The sequence below is a fragment of the Lates calcarifer genome, linkage group LG9 (genome assembly GCF_001640805.2).
Source record: "Lates calcarifer isolate ASB-BC8 linkage group LG9, TLL_Latcal_v3, whole genome shotgun sequence".
Lineage (NCBI taxonomy): Eukaryota > Metazoa > Chordata > Actinopteri > Centropomidae > Lates > Lates calcarifer.
The window spans coordinates 3,491,590-3,514,017 of NC_066841.1; the positions used below are offsets into that span (position 1 = coordinate 3,491,590).

At 40.1% G+C, this 22,428-nt stretch overlaps 1 protein-coding gene across 1 annotated transcript; it reads left to right on the forward strand.

Moving 5' to 3' along the window:
* The first annotated feature begins 472 nt into the window (after positions 1-472).
* Positions 473-16,183, forward strand: man1b1a (mannosidase, alpha, class 1B, member 1a). The gene is given in 15 exon segments (XM_051072783.1): positions 473-772; positions 2,577-2,714; positions 5,709-5,817; positions 6,225-6,430; positions 6,691-6,836; positions 7,056-7,168; positions 7,739-7,794; positions 7,796-7,931; positions 8,145-8,293; positions 8,552-8,740; positions 9,318-9,508; positions 9,809-9,929; positions 10,223-10,417; positions 11,028-11,159; positions 11,723-16,183. Coding segments are annotated over 14 exon segments (2,055 nt in total). The 5' UTR covers positions 473-772; positions 2,577-2,612; the 3' UTR covers positions 11,933-16,183.
* The last annotated feature ends 6,245 nt before the right edge of the window (positions 16,184-22,428 follow it).

The window sequence follows — 22,428 nt, forward strand, 5'->3', positions numbered from 1 at the left end:
GTGCTAACTGATATATCTGTAACTGATATAAAACTTAATCTTAGGAGGACACTTGGAAAATATGTGTGTGAAGTGGCTTGAAGTGTAGGAGAAAGGAGAGTGTTCAAGTCACCTTCAATTAATTCATCCATTTAATATAGTTTTTTAGTTGGTTGAACATGGCAAAATGTAAAAATGTATCTACAGGCAAGCATAAAATTCAGCTATATAGAGAATGGTTTCCAATTCGAAATCAATAAAAACTGAATATCTACTTGTGTGTACAAAACATATCATTAAAGAAAATGTCTATGCAGAGGGGAAGTTTTGAATTAAACCCACAGATAGACATGGAATAGACTTAACGTGAAGCACCAAAAAAGTTTTAGCAGAAGTCATGTTATCTCAGCTTCTCAGCTGGTGTTGAGTGTTGTAAAGGGTTAACCAATGAGCGCTCAGACCGTCAGAGCACGTGATCACGTCACATGACGTAAAGCATCGTCTCTCGCTAGCTCTTACTTTTCCGCATCTGTCAGTGACTTCCCACACACGCTAACTTTAGCTATGTTTGTCCCAGTTTACTTCGCTTGACATCTCATGTAGCCGCCGTCCGTTTTGTCAGACAGTCGGACGAGCTGCAGCGTTACATGTTTGTGTTTCTGACAGGCCGAACAGTGTCACTTTCCATTCAGAAACAAGCCGAGGAAGCGAGCTAAGCGTCTCGCAGCTAGCTAACAGCTGTGTAGCTTCCAGGAGAGTAACGTCGCTGTGTGGCAGCCAACCACGCACAAAGGTGAGGGGGAGGCTGCTGAATGTCTGACTTTCTCTCTCTCTCTCTCTCTCTCTCTCTCTCTCTCTCTCTTTTTTTTTTTTTTTTTTGGTCTGTGTGTGTGTGTGTGTGTGTGTGATTTGATGAACAACATGTCAGTGATGTGTGGAAAAGGGTGGAAGGTTAAAGGCTAGCCCATTTAGCTTAAATAGCTCTTTGCTGTAAATGACTTTAATAGTCACTTAGTTGCAGTTTTTGAGTACATTCTGAAAATGTCAGCTATACTAGAACGTCTTCTGGAGTAGCCGTACGATTTAGCAGCCCATGTCACTGTGTTATCACCATTATACTCCCTTTAGGTTTCCTCTATTTACTTTCAAGCAGTGCTCAGGCTCTACAGAGACTACGCGAGCACTTAAACATCCCGTACGTTGAATTAAGGCCTCTGTCCCGATAATAATCGATATTAGAAGTTAAAGAGTGTTATTTAAGAGCCTTCTAAGTTTTTACACCCGTTTCCCAAAACATCACACAGAGTTAAGGGCTTCTTATCATCAGCTGTCCATGGTGCTGAAAGGAATTATGATGAATACATTTTAAACTGAAAATGAGAGAGATGGAATATACTCAGCAGAAGTATTTATATATACAGACTGACAAATTAAAGGCAAAACCTGACCGAGTGGAGAAACCTACTGAATGCAGATGCACAGGTGCACTGCATGGTGCAATCAAGCAGTTAACGTCCAGTCATGCTCTGTCAGGTGAAAGGAAGACATCTAAGTGACTTTGTAAGAAGGTTCATTGTTGGGGTGTGGATGGCAGGAGCCTCAGTCACAAAGACAGTCCACCAGGCTCGTGTTTCAATAGGAACAGTGACTGAAGTGACACCTGCGTTTCAATCTATGGGAAAGACATCAGTAAATAAACTCCAAAATGTGCACATTTGATGACATGATGATGCAATGCATAAACCCCTCATTACATAAGTGAATGCACATTGGAGAGTTCATTAGCACATAAACCACAGGCACTGCTCTACAGGGATGTGGAAAAAGGTGACATGGTCAGATGAGTCATCCTTCACTACTGCATGTGTGGCATACACCAAGAGGACGGGACAGACCTGAATGCTTGACCCCTACAGTGTGGGGATTCAGGGGCTTTTTTTAAGCTCTGGGGGTTTTATTTTGGGTCCACTTGTCTCCGTAGAGAGAAGGGTCACAGCAAATCAATACAAATTTGTTCTGACTGATCACTTATGACCAACTTTCTGTCCTGATGTAGACTGGACAGATAAAGTAAAGATAATAATCAAGTTATAGGCAATAAGTCAAACAGATATCTCTGTGATAGCTAATTGAATATGTAAATCAGTCAAAGGATACAATGAACATGGCTGGTTTGCTGCAAATCAACAATTTAATTCTTTTCTTTTTACTTGTGATGACAGATTTAATAAAGCTGGTACACACAGTCAGTATAACCATAATCTGACTAAAAAATCAGTGTATATTCCTCCACTTTCCTGCAGATGTAGCCTGTTTTCAGCTCAGATATCCTGACATCTTTGTTTCTGGCACTCTGTGTACAAAATTGGTCACTGAGTCTTTGCACCATCATGCATAGACTCCAAACCCAATCAACTCAGATTAGTCAGGATTACTGTACCTCTGTAACCACTGGCCTCCAAACACCCGTAGTAGCAAATTCTCAGATTTGAAAAATTCAAGCAGTTTAATGTGTGGTATTTTTACTAGTTAAATGGCTAATGTGACTGATTGATCATAGAGATAGTCATCCGTTAATTTCATGTTGATCTGTGCAGCTTCTATGACCTACGACTGTCTTCCCCGATTAGAGAATGTATCCGCCCTCCAGAAAGGACTTCATCTCTCTGACACTCAGTGATCCACACAGTCACTCCTACAACAACGGCAAGCACCGGAGACAGTCCTGCTGGAGGGTGAGTGGTCCTATAGTACAGTGTGTAGATCACAGCTTCAGACAGAGCTCAGTTTTACCACTTTGACTCACAAACTTTGTGTTTGACGCAAGATAAAGAGCTTGTGTTTGACCAAATGGCATAAGAATGCTTCACCGGGCTCTTATGTGCATTCATACATATCACTGCTAAGCCACAGAGTTATGGTTTATTGTATAAAATTAATTGAGAAATTGTTCAAATAACTAGGTACAACTGTGTAATTAGTAAATCCATGGAATTAAATGCTTGAGAAGTCAAGTTCATCTTATTGATGCAGTAATTCTGTTAATCACATTGCCATAAAGCAGTCCTGCTCATTGATCTGCAGCCTTGTCCATAATTGTCTAATATAATACAGCTAGAGGTGTTAAAGGGATAAGTGCACTTGATATAAACAGGATATAAAAACATCTCACTGTGTATATTTTAAATGGTCGGGTCCTAGTTGATTGGTTCTGACTGACAGTGAGCGCTGCAGAGGCTTCAGCTATAAGCATCTGATTATGTTTCTGATGACTTCACTGAGATAGAGTATCTCTGTCTTTATGAAATGTATCTGTGTTTGTGACAAATCAATTCCTGGGTTTCAGTCTTCCTAAATTTCATCTCCTTTGTAGTGGAAAAGCATGAACTTTCAAACTCTTCAGATAAAAGCATGTTAAGTGTCTGATCTCAACAGTGAGATGAAACAAATTCTATTCATCTTACTGTCTCTTATGCCTCCCCACACATTTTCTTTAATCTTGTTTTCTTTACTTTCAAATTTCTTACCTCTCTCTCCTCCTTTCGCCCTCTAACTATGAGAGCCCCTTGTCTTGTTTGTTGGTTGTGATAATGAGGTTTTACAGGTATATTATGTTGCACTCACCACATCACATCCCGTGCTTTTGTTTGCTGATCCTTCTTCAGGGGTTTGAAATACTGCTGCTTTGTTCACGGGTTTCCTCTGTCATCCTTGTTGAACTGGTCTTACAACCTTGCTCATAATGAGACTACCATGGTTGTTCACTGATTACTTCTGAGTAGCACAGTTTAATCAGGTCAGTGGTCTCAGATGGAAAATACTTCAAGTGCAAAGATTAGTAGCTTTATTGTTTCACCAAGCAATGAGAGATTTCTTTGTTGTCATTTACCATCTCGCATTTAATGCATATCAATTACACACCAAACGCACCATACAAACAGAAGTAGTTGTCAGGGAACAGTAGCTGGAACGTGCAAATCTCGGGAGAGTGCAAAATGTGTCGATACTAAGAAATCAAAAGTGGTGTATACTGATGCACAACAACCAGTAATGATGCATATCAAGATGCCACAGGCATGTGGACTTCCAGAGAAACAATGGCCTAAACATGTTTTTCCCCAACACATCTGCTTTATTTAAACACTGTTGGACAATCTGTCTACAATTAATTTTCAAATCAGTCTCCACCTTAGTATTTAAAAAGAAAAGGTTATGTTATTTAGATATAACTTTCCTTTATTGTACTGCTTTGCACCCTTTTTGCATCTGTGCATTTGTGATTTTAAAACTGGTATAAAACTTGAGGTAATATTTGTTTTTATTAGTATTATTTGACTCTCAAAAACTTTGCAAATACCCTGATTATAAGGGAAAGTATTTCTGTAATCAACAACAACAATCGTCTTTTTTAAAAACCAAAAACAGCATGGTCAGCTCTCATGAGGGGAATTAATTCTACATGAACTGAAAAGGCAAACCAGTGCTCTCATCGACTGATCTATAACATTTTATTTGGGCAGTATATCAACAGACATTTCTTCTATAAATCCAGCTTTATAAAGCTAAGACGTCGATCTGGCTCAGCACTCGCCTGTACCTGTGGTCATCAAATTTGATGACGGTTTATAGTTCCTGAGAAAACCTTTCTCTGCAAATCATGTTCATTTGAGTGGCTTGTTGGCTCAGTGTTTGCTCCTCACACAGAGAAAAAGACTTCACTTGGTGCTTTCCCACTGTTTACATTGGTTTCCTTCAACATTTCCAAAGACGTACATGTCAGGTGGAAGCACTGGAATACTCATTGGTATGTATGTGACTGTGAGTGAGTCTATGTTTTGACAGGCAGCATGCTGGGTGAGTCTTCCTACCCCCAGGCCAGGCCAGATGGAGGAAATGAATAATTGTGTCGTCTTCATTCTGCACTGTCAACTTTAAACAAGGAAATATAACTGCATAACTTATTTGCTTATCGCATATTCAGCTGGTGTTGAGGGAAAGACACAGTCATGTTGACACAATATACCACAAACGCCTGGTTGATAAAATGTTTCCTGTAATAACATATTCTAAACTCAGGGTTTTCCAGCTTAAGAGCTTTTTGGCTGTACGTCCTAGTGTAATGTACTGAGTATATCACACCTTGTCAAAAAGTACAACATTGGACCTTGAGTCCTCTGGTGATTCCAAACCCAGAACCAAAAAAAGACAATATTTTTGAAGGTGTTCCACTGGGCTGTACAGAGTGTTCTCATACTGTTATTTCAAAAGAACTATGGCAGAGTAAAAAGAAAATGTCCCCTGAGATAAAGTCTGTTGTGTGTTCTGTCACAGCTCGCAGACAATGGCTCAATAGTTTCATGGTGTTGCACAGGTGTTAATTAGAGTAGGTAACAGAGTGGTACCAGCCTGTTAGTCAGTCCTCTCTCCTGAGAGACCCTGACTTTGTCCCTCCCTCAGCACTGCTGGGCTGAACTGGTTAGATTGTTTGTGAGCTGTCACTGGGCTTAAAGCATCAGGTGGAGAGAGATGTTTAGTTTATACAGGGTAAGCCAGACAAGGAAGTCTATCAGGTTTTCACTCTGCTGTTTCTAAAGGAAGCATAAACAGATTTGTGAGATGTTTAAAGAGGGGGAGGGTGATACAATCTGCCGACAAATGCTTGGGATTTGAATTCAGAGCTGTTAAATGCGTTTCAGTGTAGTAAGTTCTCTTTGTTTATCTGCCTACAGAAATGGAAGCAGCTGTCTCGGCTCCAGCGAAGCCTCATCCTGTTCCTGCTGGCTCTGCTGCTCATATTTGGACTACTCTCCTATCCAAGCATCACAGAGCAATGGGGAGGTAAACAATGCAATGCTCGTACATTCACAGGCAGAGACAGGTCTGTCATTAACTCTAATGGTCTTACTCCATGACTAGTTGAAGCTGAAGAGTTGGATTGCCTGTTTTGCTGTGTTGGGTGATGATGATAAATTGCAGTTACTAAAACACCACATGAGATGTTGTGATAGTTTTTGTTATTTAGTCTTTGTGCACAGCTGCTAGCTTCCATTCTTATATACTTCTGCATGTACTGTATTTGATTCTCAGACCACATCCACAATAAAATGGAGAAATCTGAAAACTTTATGTTGTGTTTTTGATCACACAGCTTTAGAATCATAATACAGTGATAGCTACAATACTTAATGGTGAGCTGGTAAAGTGTGGACATTGTCTTAGCTTTCTTTCCTGTTCCTGTTGTGTAGGGTTATCTGACAAGGAGGACTGGTTGGAGCTGAATGACAGAGAGGTGAATGCTGTTCCTCCAGGTGTGAAACCTGTATTGGGTCCAGCTGCAGGCAAAGCTCCGGCTCCTGTGGCAGGGCCACATGTGGGACCAGCTGTGGGTCCAGATGCTGTGGAAGAGCCCAGAGGACCAAACGTCCCCATTTTGCCTAAACCTCCCACTAAGGTTAGAGTGGTGTTTGTATTTATTTATTTCAGGGACATTAATCAACAATTGTTCACAAGTTGCCATGACATTAGACTGGGTTTATAGTTAGGAGTCTGGAACATTCCTTAGTGATTTAGTTTACTTACTAGTTTCTAAAAGATCACTCTTGATGCTGTAATTCACGGTGTGGCCCACACATCTACACAGTTTTTAGTCCTTTGCCATGAGGTGTTCATGTTATTCCCTGTTTCTAGCTCTAGCTGTTTGTTTATCCACAGAAAAAGACATTTCCAAACAAGAGAGGTCCACCCAGCCTGCAGAAAGATGGAAATGTTTCAGACACGGTTGGTGGGGAAAAGCAAGAGCAAGAGGTGGCTCAAGATGAAGGGGGAGAAGATGAGGCCAAAGAAAAGAAGATTGTCAGGTGATCTTTTATTTAGCCTTTTTTCTCCTATAAACAACTGAAGAAAGCAGCACTTTTGGAACTGCTGAGAACAGTAGCTGACATGTTTACACAGTATCGCTCAGAAGATCAGAATCAAACATTTTCCAGCTGCGCCCAGGCCCTGTAGTGATTGTTTTTGTAGTACATATATGAGAGAAGTAGTTATAAATAATTCAGGTTTTTACTTTTGTCATGCAGCTGGAGAGGAGCAATGATTGAAGCCGACCAGGCCACAGAGCCTCCACCTTCGGCCAATGAGAAAGAAGCTGCTGCACCTCCAGCCAACCCTGGTGACAGTGTTCCCCTGGAAGGTCAGTACTATACTGCTGTAACTCTTACCTAGAGCTTCCAAGTGAACATGATAAATAAAATTTATTAGGTCTGTAACTGCAACAATAAATGTCCATTGCAAATTCTCATAGCCCAAGGTCATGTCCTCAAATGTCTTGATTTGTGTGACCAAGAGTCTGAAACCCAGAGAGAACAATGATGTAAATGAGAAAAGTCATGATGTTGTGTAGGGTATTGAGGGGTAGAGAAAAGTTCAGACTTTTCATTCTTTTTGGATCCACTGAAGTTTTTGTATTTCCCCTCAAACAGATTCTTTAACATAGTGTTGGCCAGCTCTACTGGTATATGCTGTTTAAAGCCCTGCACCTTTTTCTGACTTAATGTTTGAACATTTCTAACTTGCAGGATAAAGCCCTGCTGCTCTCAAAGCAGCAGCATCAACACATGGCACAGAATACAGTATTCCATCTGCTGAAAGTAATCAGACAATGAGACGTGCACTGTTGAGAGAGTTTCCTAGTGGAAAAACACAGACTTTTAAGATTATGCTTTCATTTCTTATTCATTCCTTTGTGCGCCTTTGTTTGTAGTTTCAGCTGGTAAAGTGGACAGACTGGAGGCAGTACGTGATGCCTTCAGACATGCGATGGAAAGGCTATAAGGACCATGCCTGGGGCCACGATGAGCTCAAGCCCATTTCCAAGTCTTTTGGCGAGTGGTTCGGACTGGGTTTGACCCTCATTGATTCTCTGGACACTATGTGGATTATGGGCCTAAAAGAAGGTATCATATGTCACTCGTCGATTGTGTCTGTTATAGGAGTACAATGCTAAATTAGACAAAGTGTTAGTCTCTGGAGTTTGTTAATAGTCCACTTGATGACCTCACTTGAGGCAGAAACTCTCAATAGAACATCTTTGAACCACCATGTTAAATTAATCAAATGTGTCCTTTATTTCTCCTTCTCACTCTTGTACTCTGCCTCTCTCCACACAGAGTTTGAGGAGGCTAAGAACTGGGTAGAGAAAGAGCTTTCCTTCAACAAGAATGTGGATGTGAATCTTTTTGAGACAACCATCCGCATCCTCGGGGGTCTGCTGAGTTCCTACCATCTCACAGGAGACCAACTCTTTCTAGAGAAAGCAGTGAGTCAGCCCATAACAGACATCATTAGTGCCTGTTTTTTAATGCAGTGCAGTTGAAATGATCGTGCAGTCTAGAGCTGTAAGTTTTTTGAGACATCAAGTTCATCATGAACGAGCACGTAACCCTTGTAGCTTATCTGTAAACTACACTGTAGAGTTGATGAATTTCCTTTAATTCACAGTGCCTCCTCTGCCTCAATTCACTTACAGTGCTGTCCATATAATTCTGTTCTGGCTGTTCTCTCTGTCCACTTAAAGAAAGATCTGGGGTCCAGGCTGATGCCTGCCTTCAAAACTCCGTCAAAGATCCCTTTTTCAGACGTCAACATCGGGAAGGGAACAGCCCACCCCCCTCGATGGACGTCAGACAGCACGCTGGCCGAGGTCACGAGCATTCAGCTGGAATTCAGAGAACTGAGCCGCCTCACCCAAGACCCACAGTACCAGGTCAGGACAACATGAGGGTCTCCAAAATAGAAAATGTGCTCTGTGTGTGTGTGTGTGTTTTTAAAATTAGATTTGGCATTGCTTTCAATTCTCTGAGATGGACTGAAAAAGGATTGGAGGCCGTTTATATAAATATTTCCTGGGTTCAGATAGAGGGTTTCAGTTCAGTTAAAATCAGACATTAAGTACCGCTCACAAACACTTGTATGATTGAAGTGACAAGCATGAACCAGGATTTGCTTAAAATCCATCATGTTGTCAGTTTATGAGTGATTCCAGAAACGACAGCTTGCGCCTGAAGATTTGCAGCCCAGCCTGACAGGAACTTGAATAATATCTGTCATAACCTGAGCCAGCCCTCTGAGACGTAGCCTTTGATGAGCCCAATTTCATCAAAGTGTGAAATTGCTAATAATTTTCCAATGATAAATAGCTTTAAAAAGTCTTATTCAAACATATTGGCTGCACACAAGAGCAGGAAGTGAAGTGAGGCTGGTGGGTTCATTATCTCATGTCTAGATATTAATGTCAACTCTTCCGTGTTTTTTTTATTTTTGATTTTTTTTACCTTCTTCAGGATGTTGTGAATGAGATAATGAAGCTGGTCCACAAGCTGCCAGGCAAACAAGACGGCCTGGTGCCCATGTTCATCAACACCAACAGTGGCCAGTTTACCCACAAAGGAGTCTTCACACTCGGCGCCAGGGCAGACAGCTACTATGAATACCTGCTTAAACAGTGGCTCCAGGGAGGCAAGACGGAAGACGAGTAAGTCCAGCTTTACATTTCTGAGCTGATGTTGAGAAACATTTGTGAAAGCTGGAACAACGGAGCCATAGAAAAGAAAACTTACATATTCACAAAATCCAAATGACTCTTGCATTAATATTTTATTTAATATTTTATGTGTGATCACTCATGTACACTGTTTGCTGTATTGTGATATACGTCAACATTAGAAAGACATGCCAGCCCCAAATCAAGTCACATCAGACTAACTAATGTGTATTATGATACTGACTATTATTTGCATAACTAATGTTTCTTGTCTGTGTGTGTTTTGTCCAGTCTGCTGGAGGATTACCTGCAGGCTGTGGAGGGAGTGAAAAAACACCTTGTGAAACAGACGGGGCCCAGCAGGTTGACCTTTGTTGGAGAGCTGTCCCACAACCGCTTCAACCCTAAGATGGTAGACATGCTTACAGAAGTCGAGAAATACAGGAGGGGTTACAGACCCCTTAATTAAGATCCTAATGTATAGGCCTACTGTGTTTTGGAAGTACCTCTGCCAGAACTTGGCAGAATGCAACATGTACAGTAAATGCCTGCCTTGTTGAATCAGTAGCTGCACAGACTGATGTGCTGTCAGTCTTTCTCTCTGTCAGCCAGTTTAGTCAGTTTCAGCTCTCATCATTACCTCTCACCATCTCTCAGTCCTTTACTTCATGATTGTACCTCTTCCCCCGTGTCACTGCTCTGCAGGATCACCTGGTGTGTTTCCTGCCAGGAACCTTGGCGCTGGGGGCCCACAACAACCTCCCAGGGGATCACATGGATCTGGCAGTGCAGCTAATGGAGACCTGTCACCAGATGTACACACAGATGGAGACGGGGCTGAGCCCAGAGATTGCACACTTCAGCCTACAGGCCAGTGATGGACGTGATGTTATTGTCAAGGTGAGTCTAAGAGCAGACTGGTGGCATTTGATTATCTTCTTTTTCATTTTTCTAATTGTCATTAAAAGCTAAAACCTGCTACTGTTTCTTGAGTGAGCCTCCTGAATAAAGTTTTAATAAGGTAGTCTAAATTTGTCTTGGGAGTTATGACCATAACCTTCCTAACCCTTCTCAGTGCTCATTTAATTTTTCATTAACAGCTTCAGGTTTATCAAAGCATCCAGTATTTTTATACTTGTCTCCTCTGCTGCCTTCATTAACTTCAAATACAAGTATGAAACGTTTTAAACGTTTTCGGAGCTCATTCTAATTCCAGGATTAAAAACTAAGGAAATGAATGTCAGATTAGACAGGCTTTATTAATTTATTTTGGTTGAGTAATTCACTGTGAACTAACCACTGCTGGAAATGGGGAACATTTGTTAAACAGCCATTCTGCACAAAAATATGTTTTCCTGTGATTACATATCCTTGATTATCCTTGATCTGAGGCATTTTCAGTTTCAGTGGCTTTCCCTGATTGAATGTGTGTCAAACTAAAAGACTGATCTTCATCTGATCACTTTTATTTATTGAGATATTTATCAGTGACTTCTTCTGTGTCCTCTAGCCTGCAGACAGACACAACCTGCTGAGACCAGAGACTGTGGAAAGTCTGTTCTACATGTACAGATTCACTAAAGACACAAAGTACAGAGACTGGGGATGGCAAATACTGCAGAGCTTCAATAACTACACTAAGGTAGAGACAGCTGAGAGCAGCTTTAGTTTAATCACCACTTTTAACTATCCAGCAAATTATATTACAACATAAATTTCCCACGGTCAGTAAAATGTTTATTTTAATATAGTTTTGTTTTGGCTTGTATTTATGAATGTTCTTGTATTTATGAATACTGTCCAGGTGAGGTTAGGTTGTCAGTTATTAAAGGTGCACTAAAAATTAACATTCAGGTAAGACAGACTTATTCCAGCAGCAAAATGAAACCTAAAATCACTGGGACAGATTTTTGACAAGTTAGAAGAATAACAACAGTTAAAACTAAAGATAAGAAAATATAACAAAATCAAACTTGCTCTTGGGTTCACTGACACTGCTGGCAGGAAAGCCAAGTGTGTTTTTATGTGTAAACCATCTGTGTAGGGATCCTAGAGAAAGTTAAAGGTTATAAATGTGTAACATTCACTGCTACACTAGAGCACCACTATCTGAGACCAAAACCAATGCATCGTCAGCCACGCCTCCATTGTCTCTTCAGCCAATGGGAGGGAACCACATGCACTAACATACCTCCACTTGTGCAGGTCTCTGGTGGTGGCTACACATCCATTAACAATGTCCGTGACCCTGTTAACCCCGGGCCCCGGGACAAGATGGAGAGTTTCTTCCTGGGTGAGACGCTGAAGTACTTGTACCTGCTCTTCTCCGATGACATGGAGCTGCTCAGTTTGGACAAGTATGTCTTCAACACAGAGGCCCATCCTCTCCCCATATGGCCCTCTCCGCCTAAGTGATGTTACCATACAGGACACGTCTGTAAAGATCAGGCCCACAGAGTCCAGTATGAGTCAAAGACTGTTATTGCCGCTCAGTCAGACACATCTCTAAATGACCACCCACAGCTGGACTGCTGTGTTGAGCAGTATAGGCAGATCTGTGCTGTCCACCTGACACATTTCCATGTGGAGGAGTTTATTTTGGATTTTTCCCCTTTTCTTTGTTTTTACTAAGGAAAAGGTTTGTGTTAGAGCTGGTCTCTAATGTGAAAAAAACCTTTTTAAAATCAGGAGCTAACAGGAAACATGAAAGAACAAAGTTGGAGTGCTTTATTACTTTCATGACTGGCAGAGTTCTTACAAGTATGTGATTACAGCAATCATTCCCCCCCTCATTTGCCATGTGAGGTGAAAACCCTCTTTAGTTCTACAACTTTGATGTTTGAAGGTGCAGTAACCAATGAATGGAGCAGGTTCAGCTAAATCTGTATTTAAACAGATTGCACATATTGTTGGTCTTTATTTCAGCAATATTAAGTGCACTTGCTCCTGTATTTAAATGACATAAGATAATTCAAGTTGTGACTAGTTAGTACTTTTTAATCGGTCTCAGGATGTTCTTTCCCTGTTTGTCTTGTCCTAAGTGTTTGGAGCAGTGGGCAGTTAAAGTGCAGCATCCAGGGACCAGTTTCAGTTCTGAGGCTAGTGCCATTCTGAAAAGCAAAGTCAGAGTATTCCTAATACCAATCGTGCATGTCTTTAATTGGATAAAGACCAAAGTTTGAGGCCACCTCATTAAAACACTAGCTAATAATGGTTATTTTTACTAGGACTGAACAGTTAAAGAACTGTGAAGCCCCAGAAAGCATTGCACTTCAGATTGATTACTTATTGGATCACCTTTGCACATGTAGCAAAAATAGTTTTGATACTGAAAAATAATACGGTGAAGCTCACTGCACATTCACACCTTGTTGTGTGTTTGAAGGGAAATCTGGTTGTTGTCTGATCTTTACATTCAGTGCAACAGAGCAAAGTAGTCGCAGTTTTTAGGTCATGTTTGTATGACCTAAAAGTAAAATGTAAATAGAGGTGTGATGAATGAATCAGTCCTGAATGATTTTCAGTCAGAGCTGTTCATATAATGACACCTTGTTTCATTAATGAATGTAAACATTTGTTCTGTGATTTCTTTTTTTCTTTATTTTGTGTTTTTGTCAGAGGAACGCTCACGTGCACTCCTGCACCCCGGTTTTAATTACATTCATGCTTGTTTTAAATTAAATGGAGGGGAATTATTTAAGGCTGCCATGCAGCCTTCAAATTGCAGTTGCTGTGAAGTTAAGATCAAAACAAACAAACTCTGTACATTATCATTTCCTGCGTCAGGGACAATGTACATGCAGCCGTTCCGTCATCCTCCTCTCAGGCAACTTGCTGAAGAAGTGAAGTTTGTTGAATTGTTTTCTTCATACTTGAAGGAGTTTGATTCATTGCTGTTTAGCAATCCCTGACTTCCCGTCAAATGTGATGTAGAGCAGTGTGGAAGCTCCTGTTCTCCATATGGTAATGTTGACAAATCAATTTGAAGGATCTATCCAGTGTAGTGAAGTGTATGTGCTGCTGAGAAGATGGTTGAACCTGCGCTCCGTTATTCTACCATCACCTTCACCTCGTCACCATAAAAAGGATCTTGAGTTTCCGTTTTGGCTCATTTTTTCACAGTCATGATGAGACAGTCGTTCTCCAGTTTTAACCATCTCTTCTTGTTCCTGAACTCCGTCCAACAGAGAGCCATATACTAACCCACATCTTTGAATGTGCACTACATTTGCCAACGTGCTATTGTGCCTGTTGAAATGTATATTGTGCTATGGTGGTTTGGTTCTGTTTTTTATTGCTGCTGCATCAGTGGTGTTTATTTGTGAAGTGCTGTGTGTGAAAGTTCGATTTATGGCTCGTATTTTTACTCTGGATGGGTGGGTGACAAAATAATATGGGTGTACATATTTTGTGTAAATTGTTTCTAACTCGTCTACTGAATCAAACCTGTGTCTGCTGATTTGTGAGCTGTTTCTGGTCTTTCTGTGCCATCATGTCAAAAAAGTTCTGCTTTGTGCAGGACTCTTCTTCCTTCTACTCTTCTTCTAGTCTTTTCTCCTTGATCTCCTTCAGGAATGTTCTAATGTTTGTTTAAAAGCCTCTCTCAGACATGGTATTTGTAACATTGCTGCCTTCACCTGTCCATTCACCTGTCCTGTTCATTAAGGTTTCTGTTATGGTTTTGAATGATAAGCTAAAAGACATGCTGCTGACAGTAATGATGTTGTAGCATTTATGAAGACTGATAATTTAGGTGTGTTTTGTCTTTTGTTTACAGAGTAAATTCCACATCTGAAAGGGGGCTACAGATGCTATAACTCCATGACTCATAGCCATTTCTAATATGGTTTTGATGAGTGTAATATTCGCAGTGTAATTATATGACTAAATCTGCCAGCAACCTTCCACACTTGACAGGATAGGGCTGGAGTTATTCTATCATTTTCCTAATTGTCATCAAATTCCATGAAAAGCCCAAAACCAACAATGTGTTAGTCAGCGTCTCAGTACTTTGACTTGCCTCAGTTTGTCTGGAGCACATTGGTTTCTACTAAAATTGTAATTCTTCAAAAATGGCCCAAAATTATATGGTTTCATTTTTTAAAAGTCTCAGTAAATTCCTGAAACAGCTGGGCATGGTGGTTTTTAGCAAACAGGAGTAGAGAGTGCATTTGTTGGGGAAGATTTTTAGCTATGGATTAATATGCATTTGGTGCTCGAGTGAGCACCAGCAACATGCAGGTTTGAGTCCAAATAAATGACTGTGTGTATTAATGAGGTCACCCACAGCAACAGTGTGGCTCACTGATGTGTTTTCAATAGTTTTTGGACAACAGTTGGGCTCTGTGGCACAGAGGAATAAGCTATATTTGGCTTTTGTAAACAGGCTGTGCCTTTATGGGAAACATATTTACATTTTTTTTGCATTTACGTTTATTCATGCTTCTGTACAAAGCAATGGAAAAATGAGGTATAGTCAAAGCCACAGTACATCAATGTGATTTCATTGTGTCATAACAAGAAGGTCACAGGTTTTATCTCCTCAAATGACCATTGTTATGATGCAAGAAAAGCAGCTTTATTTTTAATTCTGCTGATATTAACCAGTAATCCTGTCACAAACATGTCAGGTTCTTCACGTTGATACATATTCTGCTCTCTTCATATAACTGCCCCTCTTATCTCTGTCAGAAATAACCTTTAGGTCAGATATTCATAATCACTATTTTGTGTTAAAAAACTGATGGTAACAGAAAAGATGAAAGACCAGAAATGACTCATTTAGCTCCACAGTGAGCTCCTGCAGAACCTATTTAAATTCACTCTGCTAAGGCATTTCATATTCTAATGGTTTTCACATCTGATTCGTCCACCTTAAATACATTTTTTAAAGGAAATTGGGCAGTCTAATCCCACTTTTTTATAAAATTGTAAGAGTAGTAAAAATAATTCTGCAGAGGTTTTGCATTAAACCTGTCTAGAATTTTAAGGTTTTTCTTTTTTAACAAATGGAGGGTGGAGGGTTTAATGTACAGTATTTGTCCTTCTCTCTTTTGTTAGCTGATTGGCCAAATCCCCCTCTTGTGATGAGAGTGCTAATTATTCGTAATATAATTACAAATGAATCCAAGCCATAACAAAATGACAGCTCCACTGTTTAAATGGATGTAGGCTACAGAATATCAGTGTTCGTTGTTTTTCGCCTGCAGAGGTTCATGTTTCACTGACTGTGACCCTGTGTCAGGGACCAAAGACACAGATCAATAATGTTTTAATGCTAGAAAAAACACATCTTGACACAGCGGTCACTTCTCTATGATGACTATGAGCCGCTCTGTTGGCCCAAAAGTCAATAACTCATTTGCATATTTGGGAGACGTGCAAAGTATTTATTTTAAATCGATAATTATTGATTTTGCACTTTCTTGTACAAACTAATGACTTCAGTTTTGAGAGCTTACAGTTTTAGCGGTTTCTCATTTAAGTTTGTACTTTTCATGGTGCATTATTCACATATCTGTTAAACCCACCTTCACTGTATAGATGACTGATTGAGCACTTTGTTAAGTCAAGTTGTGGCTCACTGCAATGTTCGCCTAAATTCAGACTATTTTCCTGCCAACTGAGTTTTTAAATAAAGATTTTCAGTGAAGGTTTTGTACTGTATCTTGTTCTAAATTGATGTTTTCTTTTCTTAGAAAAGCCCAAAGAAGATTCAAGGTTTCATCGTGTAGGCTTCAGTGCCCCTCCAGAAGGAGTGGAGGCTGTTATAACAGCAGATCAGTGGCCATGGTTTTCAAATGAGATGTTCAGATTTTCCCACTAAAACATCAATTTCAGCTGCTTTTGACTAAATACACTATGTTGATATTTTCAGTTCTACAACAGCAGGGGGCAGTAGTAACCATCCATCACTGTCTAAACTACAAACACCTCCTAATGATCCTAATGAATGCATGGCTTACAGCTGCTCTAACACAGTAGCAGAGTGTCTGCACACATTGTCTTTGTAGCAGGTCCAAAAGGATGATGATGATGAGCGATAGAAACAGAGGACTCATGCATATGCTGCTGTTGCAACATGGTGCACTGTATTACAACAGCAGCATCTGCATGAGCCATCTCTTAATTTTTTCTTTCATTTTAAAAATGTATTAGTAATTTCCTGTTCTTTTTCTTTTTCATTCTTTGTTCATGAGAACTCCTGCACTCTTGCAAGTGGCTCCTGTTTGCCTGTTTGACTGACGTACCATTAGGAGTGAACAGACGTCCTAACCTGTGGGTTAGTGCTTGTAACAGTAAAACAATCTCCACAGGACAGTGTTGACATTTGTCATCGCTCTATTCAGCACCTGCTTTCACTCAAATGCCCGAAGGGTTTGCAGGTTGCTCTCTTGTCCAGCAACTCAGTTGACACATCCTCAGACAGTTGATGAGTGGAGAGTTTTTTCCTTGATTCCATGTGCATTTAACCCTTTATAATGTGGTGTTAATTCTCAAACTCAGATTCATATAGACAAGATGAGTCAGGGTCAGGTGGTGAAGTCACTGCTGCGGAACAAAAAGAAAACTGACAGATCCACGTAATAACATGGGAAGCCAAAATAACAGTTGAGGCTGCAGGTGAAATGTGTGACAGTCTAAAACCCTGAATTCCACAGGGTTCACAGTCAAAAAACAACAATAACAAAGGTGATTTCCAGACTCCTGACAGTCCAAATCCTACATGGAAAGCTCTGATGAGAATTTTGAGCACTTAAACTTTATTCAGTTATCTGTGAAATTATAGTATGTGTACATTTTACCTTCCTAAATAATGTTTTAAAGGTGCAGACAGACAGACCGTATCCAGTGTGTTGTGTTTTGGTTTGGTGAGGTGGGGTGGTTTTCATTTAGGATGACAGATTTGTATCTTTCATATACTGGTGGATTTGATCAAATGTAATGCTGACCAACCAGCAGAAAAGCTAGGTGTCAATATAACCCCTGATTCTGTGCAAACTGCACACCCACACAGAATGATTTTGCATTGATCCCATTAGTTTTCAGCTGCTACCAGTGTGGGATTTACTGCTACAGCCAGATGGTTTAGACTCCAGATATAATCCAGCATTCTTTAAATCTTCAGTGCATAATTAGATTTGGGTGTTTCTCAGGTTTATATTGCTGTTGTTGACTTGAGGGATGCTGTGTGTTAGTACCATAGTAGTCCATGGTCAGGCTCTGAGACTTAGCTTGAGGGTTAAAGCTGCATCTCCTGAAACAACATGAAGAATACGTTTTCAGTAACTAATTGTTGCCCAGGGGGAGTTTAGAGAGATTTTCACCCAGAATCCACCAGCTGTTAGTTAGGTTTTTGCCAACAAATTGGGTCGAAAGAGTCTTATGAATGTTTCAGTTTCCCTGCACTGTATTTAAATAGTGAGAGTGAGTGTTGCCTTAATGATTCAGTATTTTACACACCGTCCTCTGTAGGTGTTCTCCCCGCCTATAGGGGATGTGTCTGAGTAGATGGTTTGATGTGAAGCTGATCTACCCTGTCTGGGTAGATCTCCAAATGTTTTGTGTTTTTAGTGATTTGTACTTCCAGAAATGGGAAATGACATGTTGCTTGTAGTGATCCAGAAGGAATTATGTGACATTGCCATTGCCATTCTGTCACTGTGATTGTTAATCTTGTCATTAACCCAGGGGAAGGGAAGAGGTTCTGTTTAAGAAACTGACCACGTAATCCTAATATCCCTGTTTCATGTCATACACCTTCCCTCTCTCCTTATTTCCTGTCTGACTCTACAATAAAGGGAAAAAACCCAGGAGGCCTCATGGCCATAACTTCCACTGAGGACACAGAGGTCATATCCTTGGTAATAGTTCTGGAAATCTGGACGGTTTATGATAATATTAAGAGGCATTTAATTCTAAGATTACACACTGTTGTTGGTTGGAGAGGTGATGAACGCTTGTTAGGACAGGTATGACGTGAGGCAGCACCACTGTTCTCTCTTTACAGTACAGCTAACTGTGTTATAGTCATCCTGAAGTGTCTTCATTTGATAAAAGATGAATTGCACATAAGACAAATGCAGCGTTATCATCAGATGATGCAGCAGTTTACACGTACACTCTCCTAAACAGAGCTGAAAATCCAGTTTTTGCTCAGCCTCAGTGCTTTATCATCCCACCTAGCTGCTGGGATGTAGAAGTGCACTACAGGGTATGTCAGTACACTGTGGCATGATGCATTTCAATGAGAAACCTTGAATGTAAACAAAACTGTTGTTTACAAGAAGACTCCTCAGGGCTCCTATAAGTTACTCTTGGTGGTGCCTGAGACTCCATCACCAGTCACTCAGAACCAAAGAAGCTTTTTAGATCACAAAAATATTTGATTTGCATATGTCTTATAATAAACCTGGACTCATTAAGTAACTAAAATAACTTCACATTCAAATGTTTAAAAGGCAGAGACAGTGTGACAGTTTGCTTAGTCTCTTTTCTCTGTAGGTGTCTGAAACGGTAAAGATGATTATCTTTCCGTCTTCCTTTCCTCAGGTCTCTTCTCTCCTCCACCTCAGGGTATAGGTTGATCCATAGACGGTGTAAACTCACAGGAGCAGTGTGACTCCTCTGATCACTGAGAGTTGAATTCATCTGAGCAGCCGGAGACCTTGGCACCAGCCTGTGCTGCGAGCTGTTATCTATCAGCGAAATGTCAGCCACAACCCTGTGGTCTCTCAGATGAGAAATTAAAAGAAAGGCAGGGGGAATGAAGGAAGATGGAGAGATGGGAGCAGCTCCAGTGGGCTGTTGGCCAAAAATCATATTTGTTAGTTAAATCTGTTCCACACAAATTACCTCAGGAGCTGTTCTACCTCAGATTAGCAAGACCCAGACCAGGTGTACACTGCATTCATATTTCATTGTTTCTTATTGCTCATTATTAATGAAGAAAACAAGATACATTTTATTTGTGTGTTCAGTAGAGAAGTTTGAGCTTTGAGAGAAGTTTTCATACATTTTCCAGAAACTTCATCACAGTCAATAGAGTCTGCAGGTTTTTCTGGGTACATATGGTGCTGCAGAGCTTTAGTGCCTGGTTTCTGTTTAGGCAGATTGGCTGTTTCTGCTCGCCAACATGCAGGGAGACCAGCAGTGGTCTGAATGTGCAGATTTTTATAGCACACGTTCAACGTCACAGCCATTCATGATTGATGTCCAGCTTATCCCTGCAGATTATCTGACTCGTCATTTGCAGTGAGCTAAATGATAGGCCTGTATACTGCCTCTGTGTATGTGTGTGTGTGTGTGTAAATTGTCTAAAACTGTGTCATCCAATGCGTCCACAGCTGCCATTACTGCAGCAGCTTCAGCTAACTGTGATCCTTCGTCAGATCAAATAATCAATCACAAACAAACACGGTGGGGCTATTTTTAGATGCAGATCAATGATGTGTTGTCAAGTGAGATGGATCAGGAGTGGACTGACAAGTAAAAGGGGCCCTACCATAATCTTTTACAGTAAATCATATTACTTGACATTTTAATATCACGATGGTCTCATTAGAAATGAAATGAAATTGCTTTAGTTACTTAGACGTCCTCAGTGATTATTGTCAATAGAAAACAAGTTACATCTTCAGACTTTAGCAGCAAAAAGTTTTCTTTCGACAAAAGTTTAATGAAGCTTCTGTATCTTTGATGCCACCCCAGACCTCAGTAAATAAAAATACAAATGCATTAGATTCCTTATAGAATATTTTCAAAGAAAGCATTTGAAATTGTTTCTCAATACTGGATTGATATGCATCTTTTCTTTATTCCTGCTCTTTGGTTTGTATGTGTTTCTATGTCTGCAACCCGCCTTGTTAAAATGTTCACTTCTCCACACAGTCTGTGGGGGTTCCTCTGTAAACACCATGAAAGTTTCTCCACAGGGGAGCTGCTCACGTAGAAAATTGGATAGACTAGACAGCGAATTCACACAAGTGCTGCTGTTTTTATCTCCAGATCTGTTTACAGAAATTTAAATCATAATTAATGTCTAATATGTGTGAAAAATCAATTTATATTTTTATAATCAGGTCAGAAGGCACAAGCCTTTTTTTCTTTTCTTATCAAACCACCTATCTTTATTTCAGTGTCTGTCAAGGAGACATGTCTCATCCACATCAGCTTATTTCTGACAGTGAGATTGAACTTCCCTCTTGTAAAAATGAGAAACAGCACAGGTGGAAAAAAGTGATTTTTCAACATTAATGGTTTGGGAATGGCTGATGGAGAGTACACAGAAAGTCCCAAACTGCTAGCACTAAACATGCTGCATTTCTATACTCATTCATAGTATTGAATATATATATGTTGACTATTATAGATGTTGATAAACATGGAAACAATATTGTGAATATTGTTTGATGAGTAGCCATGAGATTTTATACAACTTGACTTTTCCTGTCATCATTTTTAATTTGTCCAGTATGTTGCTTTAAGACTAAAAACCTGTAAACGTATGACATTCCCATCAACCTCAGCTGCAATAAGAAGGAAACTAAGACACTGAACCTGGTAAATATTATACCTGCATTATACATGTTACCACTGTCACTGTGAGCAAGCTGATGTTCACATCTAGCACACTGTTACAGAGCTGTTAGCGTGGCTCTTTACTGTGCATCTGTAGGGATCACAAGACTTGTGATAAATCATTTTCCCCCATGGAGGCTGATGGGAAATGGTTGGAAGGAGCTGTTTTAGGCATTTCAGTTATACGTCATATTTGAAGTTAAAACTTCGAACAGGTTTTTAAACTTCAGTTGATACCTCCTCCCATTCAAAGAGACAGTAATTATACTTACATCCTTATCAGTTGAATGTCACAGAGGTGCACTGGGACTCTTACAAACAGTAAAACTAAATGAAACTCTCTTCCCCTCAGGTTAATAGCAGGAGTTGTATTTTAAAGTCACTCAGTGAAAAAAGTTCAATTCTGGACTCATTAAGTTGCAACTCCAGTCTGAGTGATAATGTTTTCAGACACTCATTCACCTCTCTGCAGTCTGTCTGCTCATACAGACTGCTCTGCTGTTTCCTGCTGGCCTCGAATCCTCTCACACTCACAGATAAGGGCCACATCTATACACAAGTTTCTTGTATATCCAATATGTATCCAAGCTGTGGGCTGTGATGATATTTTCTCTTCAAGCTGAGCAGTGGTTTATTCTACTGCCAGCATGTGAGTCCATGTTGGAATTGTCTGAATAGGTTTGTTTCCTGGTGCTGTGCTTGGAGGTGTATAAAAAAAACAAATTTAAATAGAATCAATTATAATTTTAAGGTGTTTCCCACGTCAACATCTGAAAGGATGTGAACTTGGACCTAAGCTGTTTCCTAGCAACACAAGTACGATGAAATGGTTTATATATGAGGTAGCCCACAGATACAGGGTTTGGCTTCAGAAGAGCAGGGGACACAGTTAAACCTGCAGGCTGTAATTAAAAACCTCTGTTCACCCTAAAAAAGAGAAAGAAAAGCTTCAATTATCTCTGTAACAGAAATGCTAATTCAAATCATTCAAATTGCTTGTTGATATTAATGCACTCTTCTTTCAGCTGTAGTTTTGGTCTCCACTCTGTTCACCATGTACCATGTAACTTCCTCTGTGTGTTTTGTGGTAGACGAGAGCAGTGAAGCTGAATTAAAGCGGTGAAGTTGTGAGCTAAAACCAAAACAATGAGTTAAAATATGCAACAAAAAAAAAAAAAAAGATCCCATAAAGATAACAGCCATTCCACTGCCACTGGACTCATTGCTCATATAGAAAGATTGATTAGTGCAGCTTTAAATATAATTGGTTTGTGTTTTTTTTTTAATGCCCACCTGTTTAGAGCGTATTTATCTTCTATTCGATGAAAACC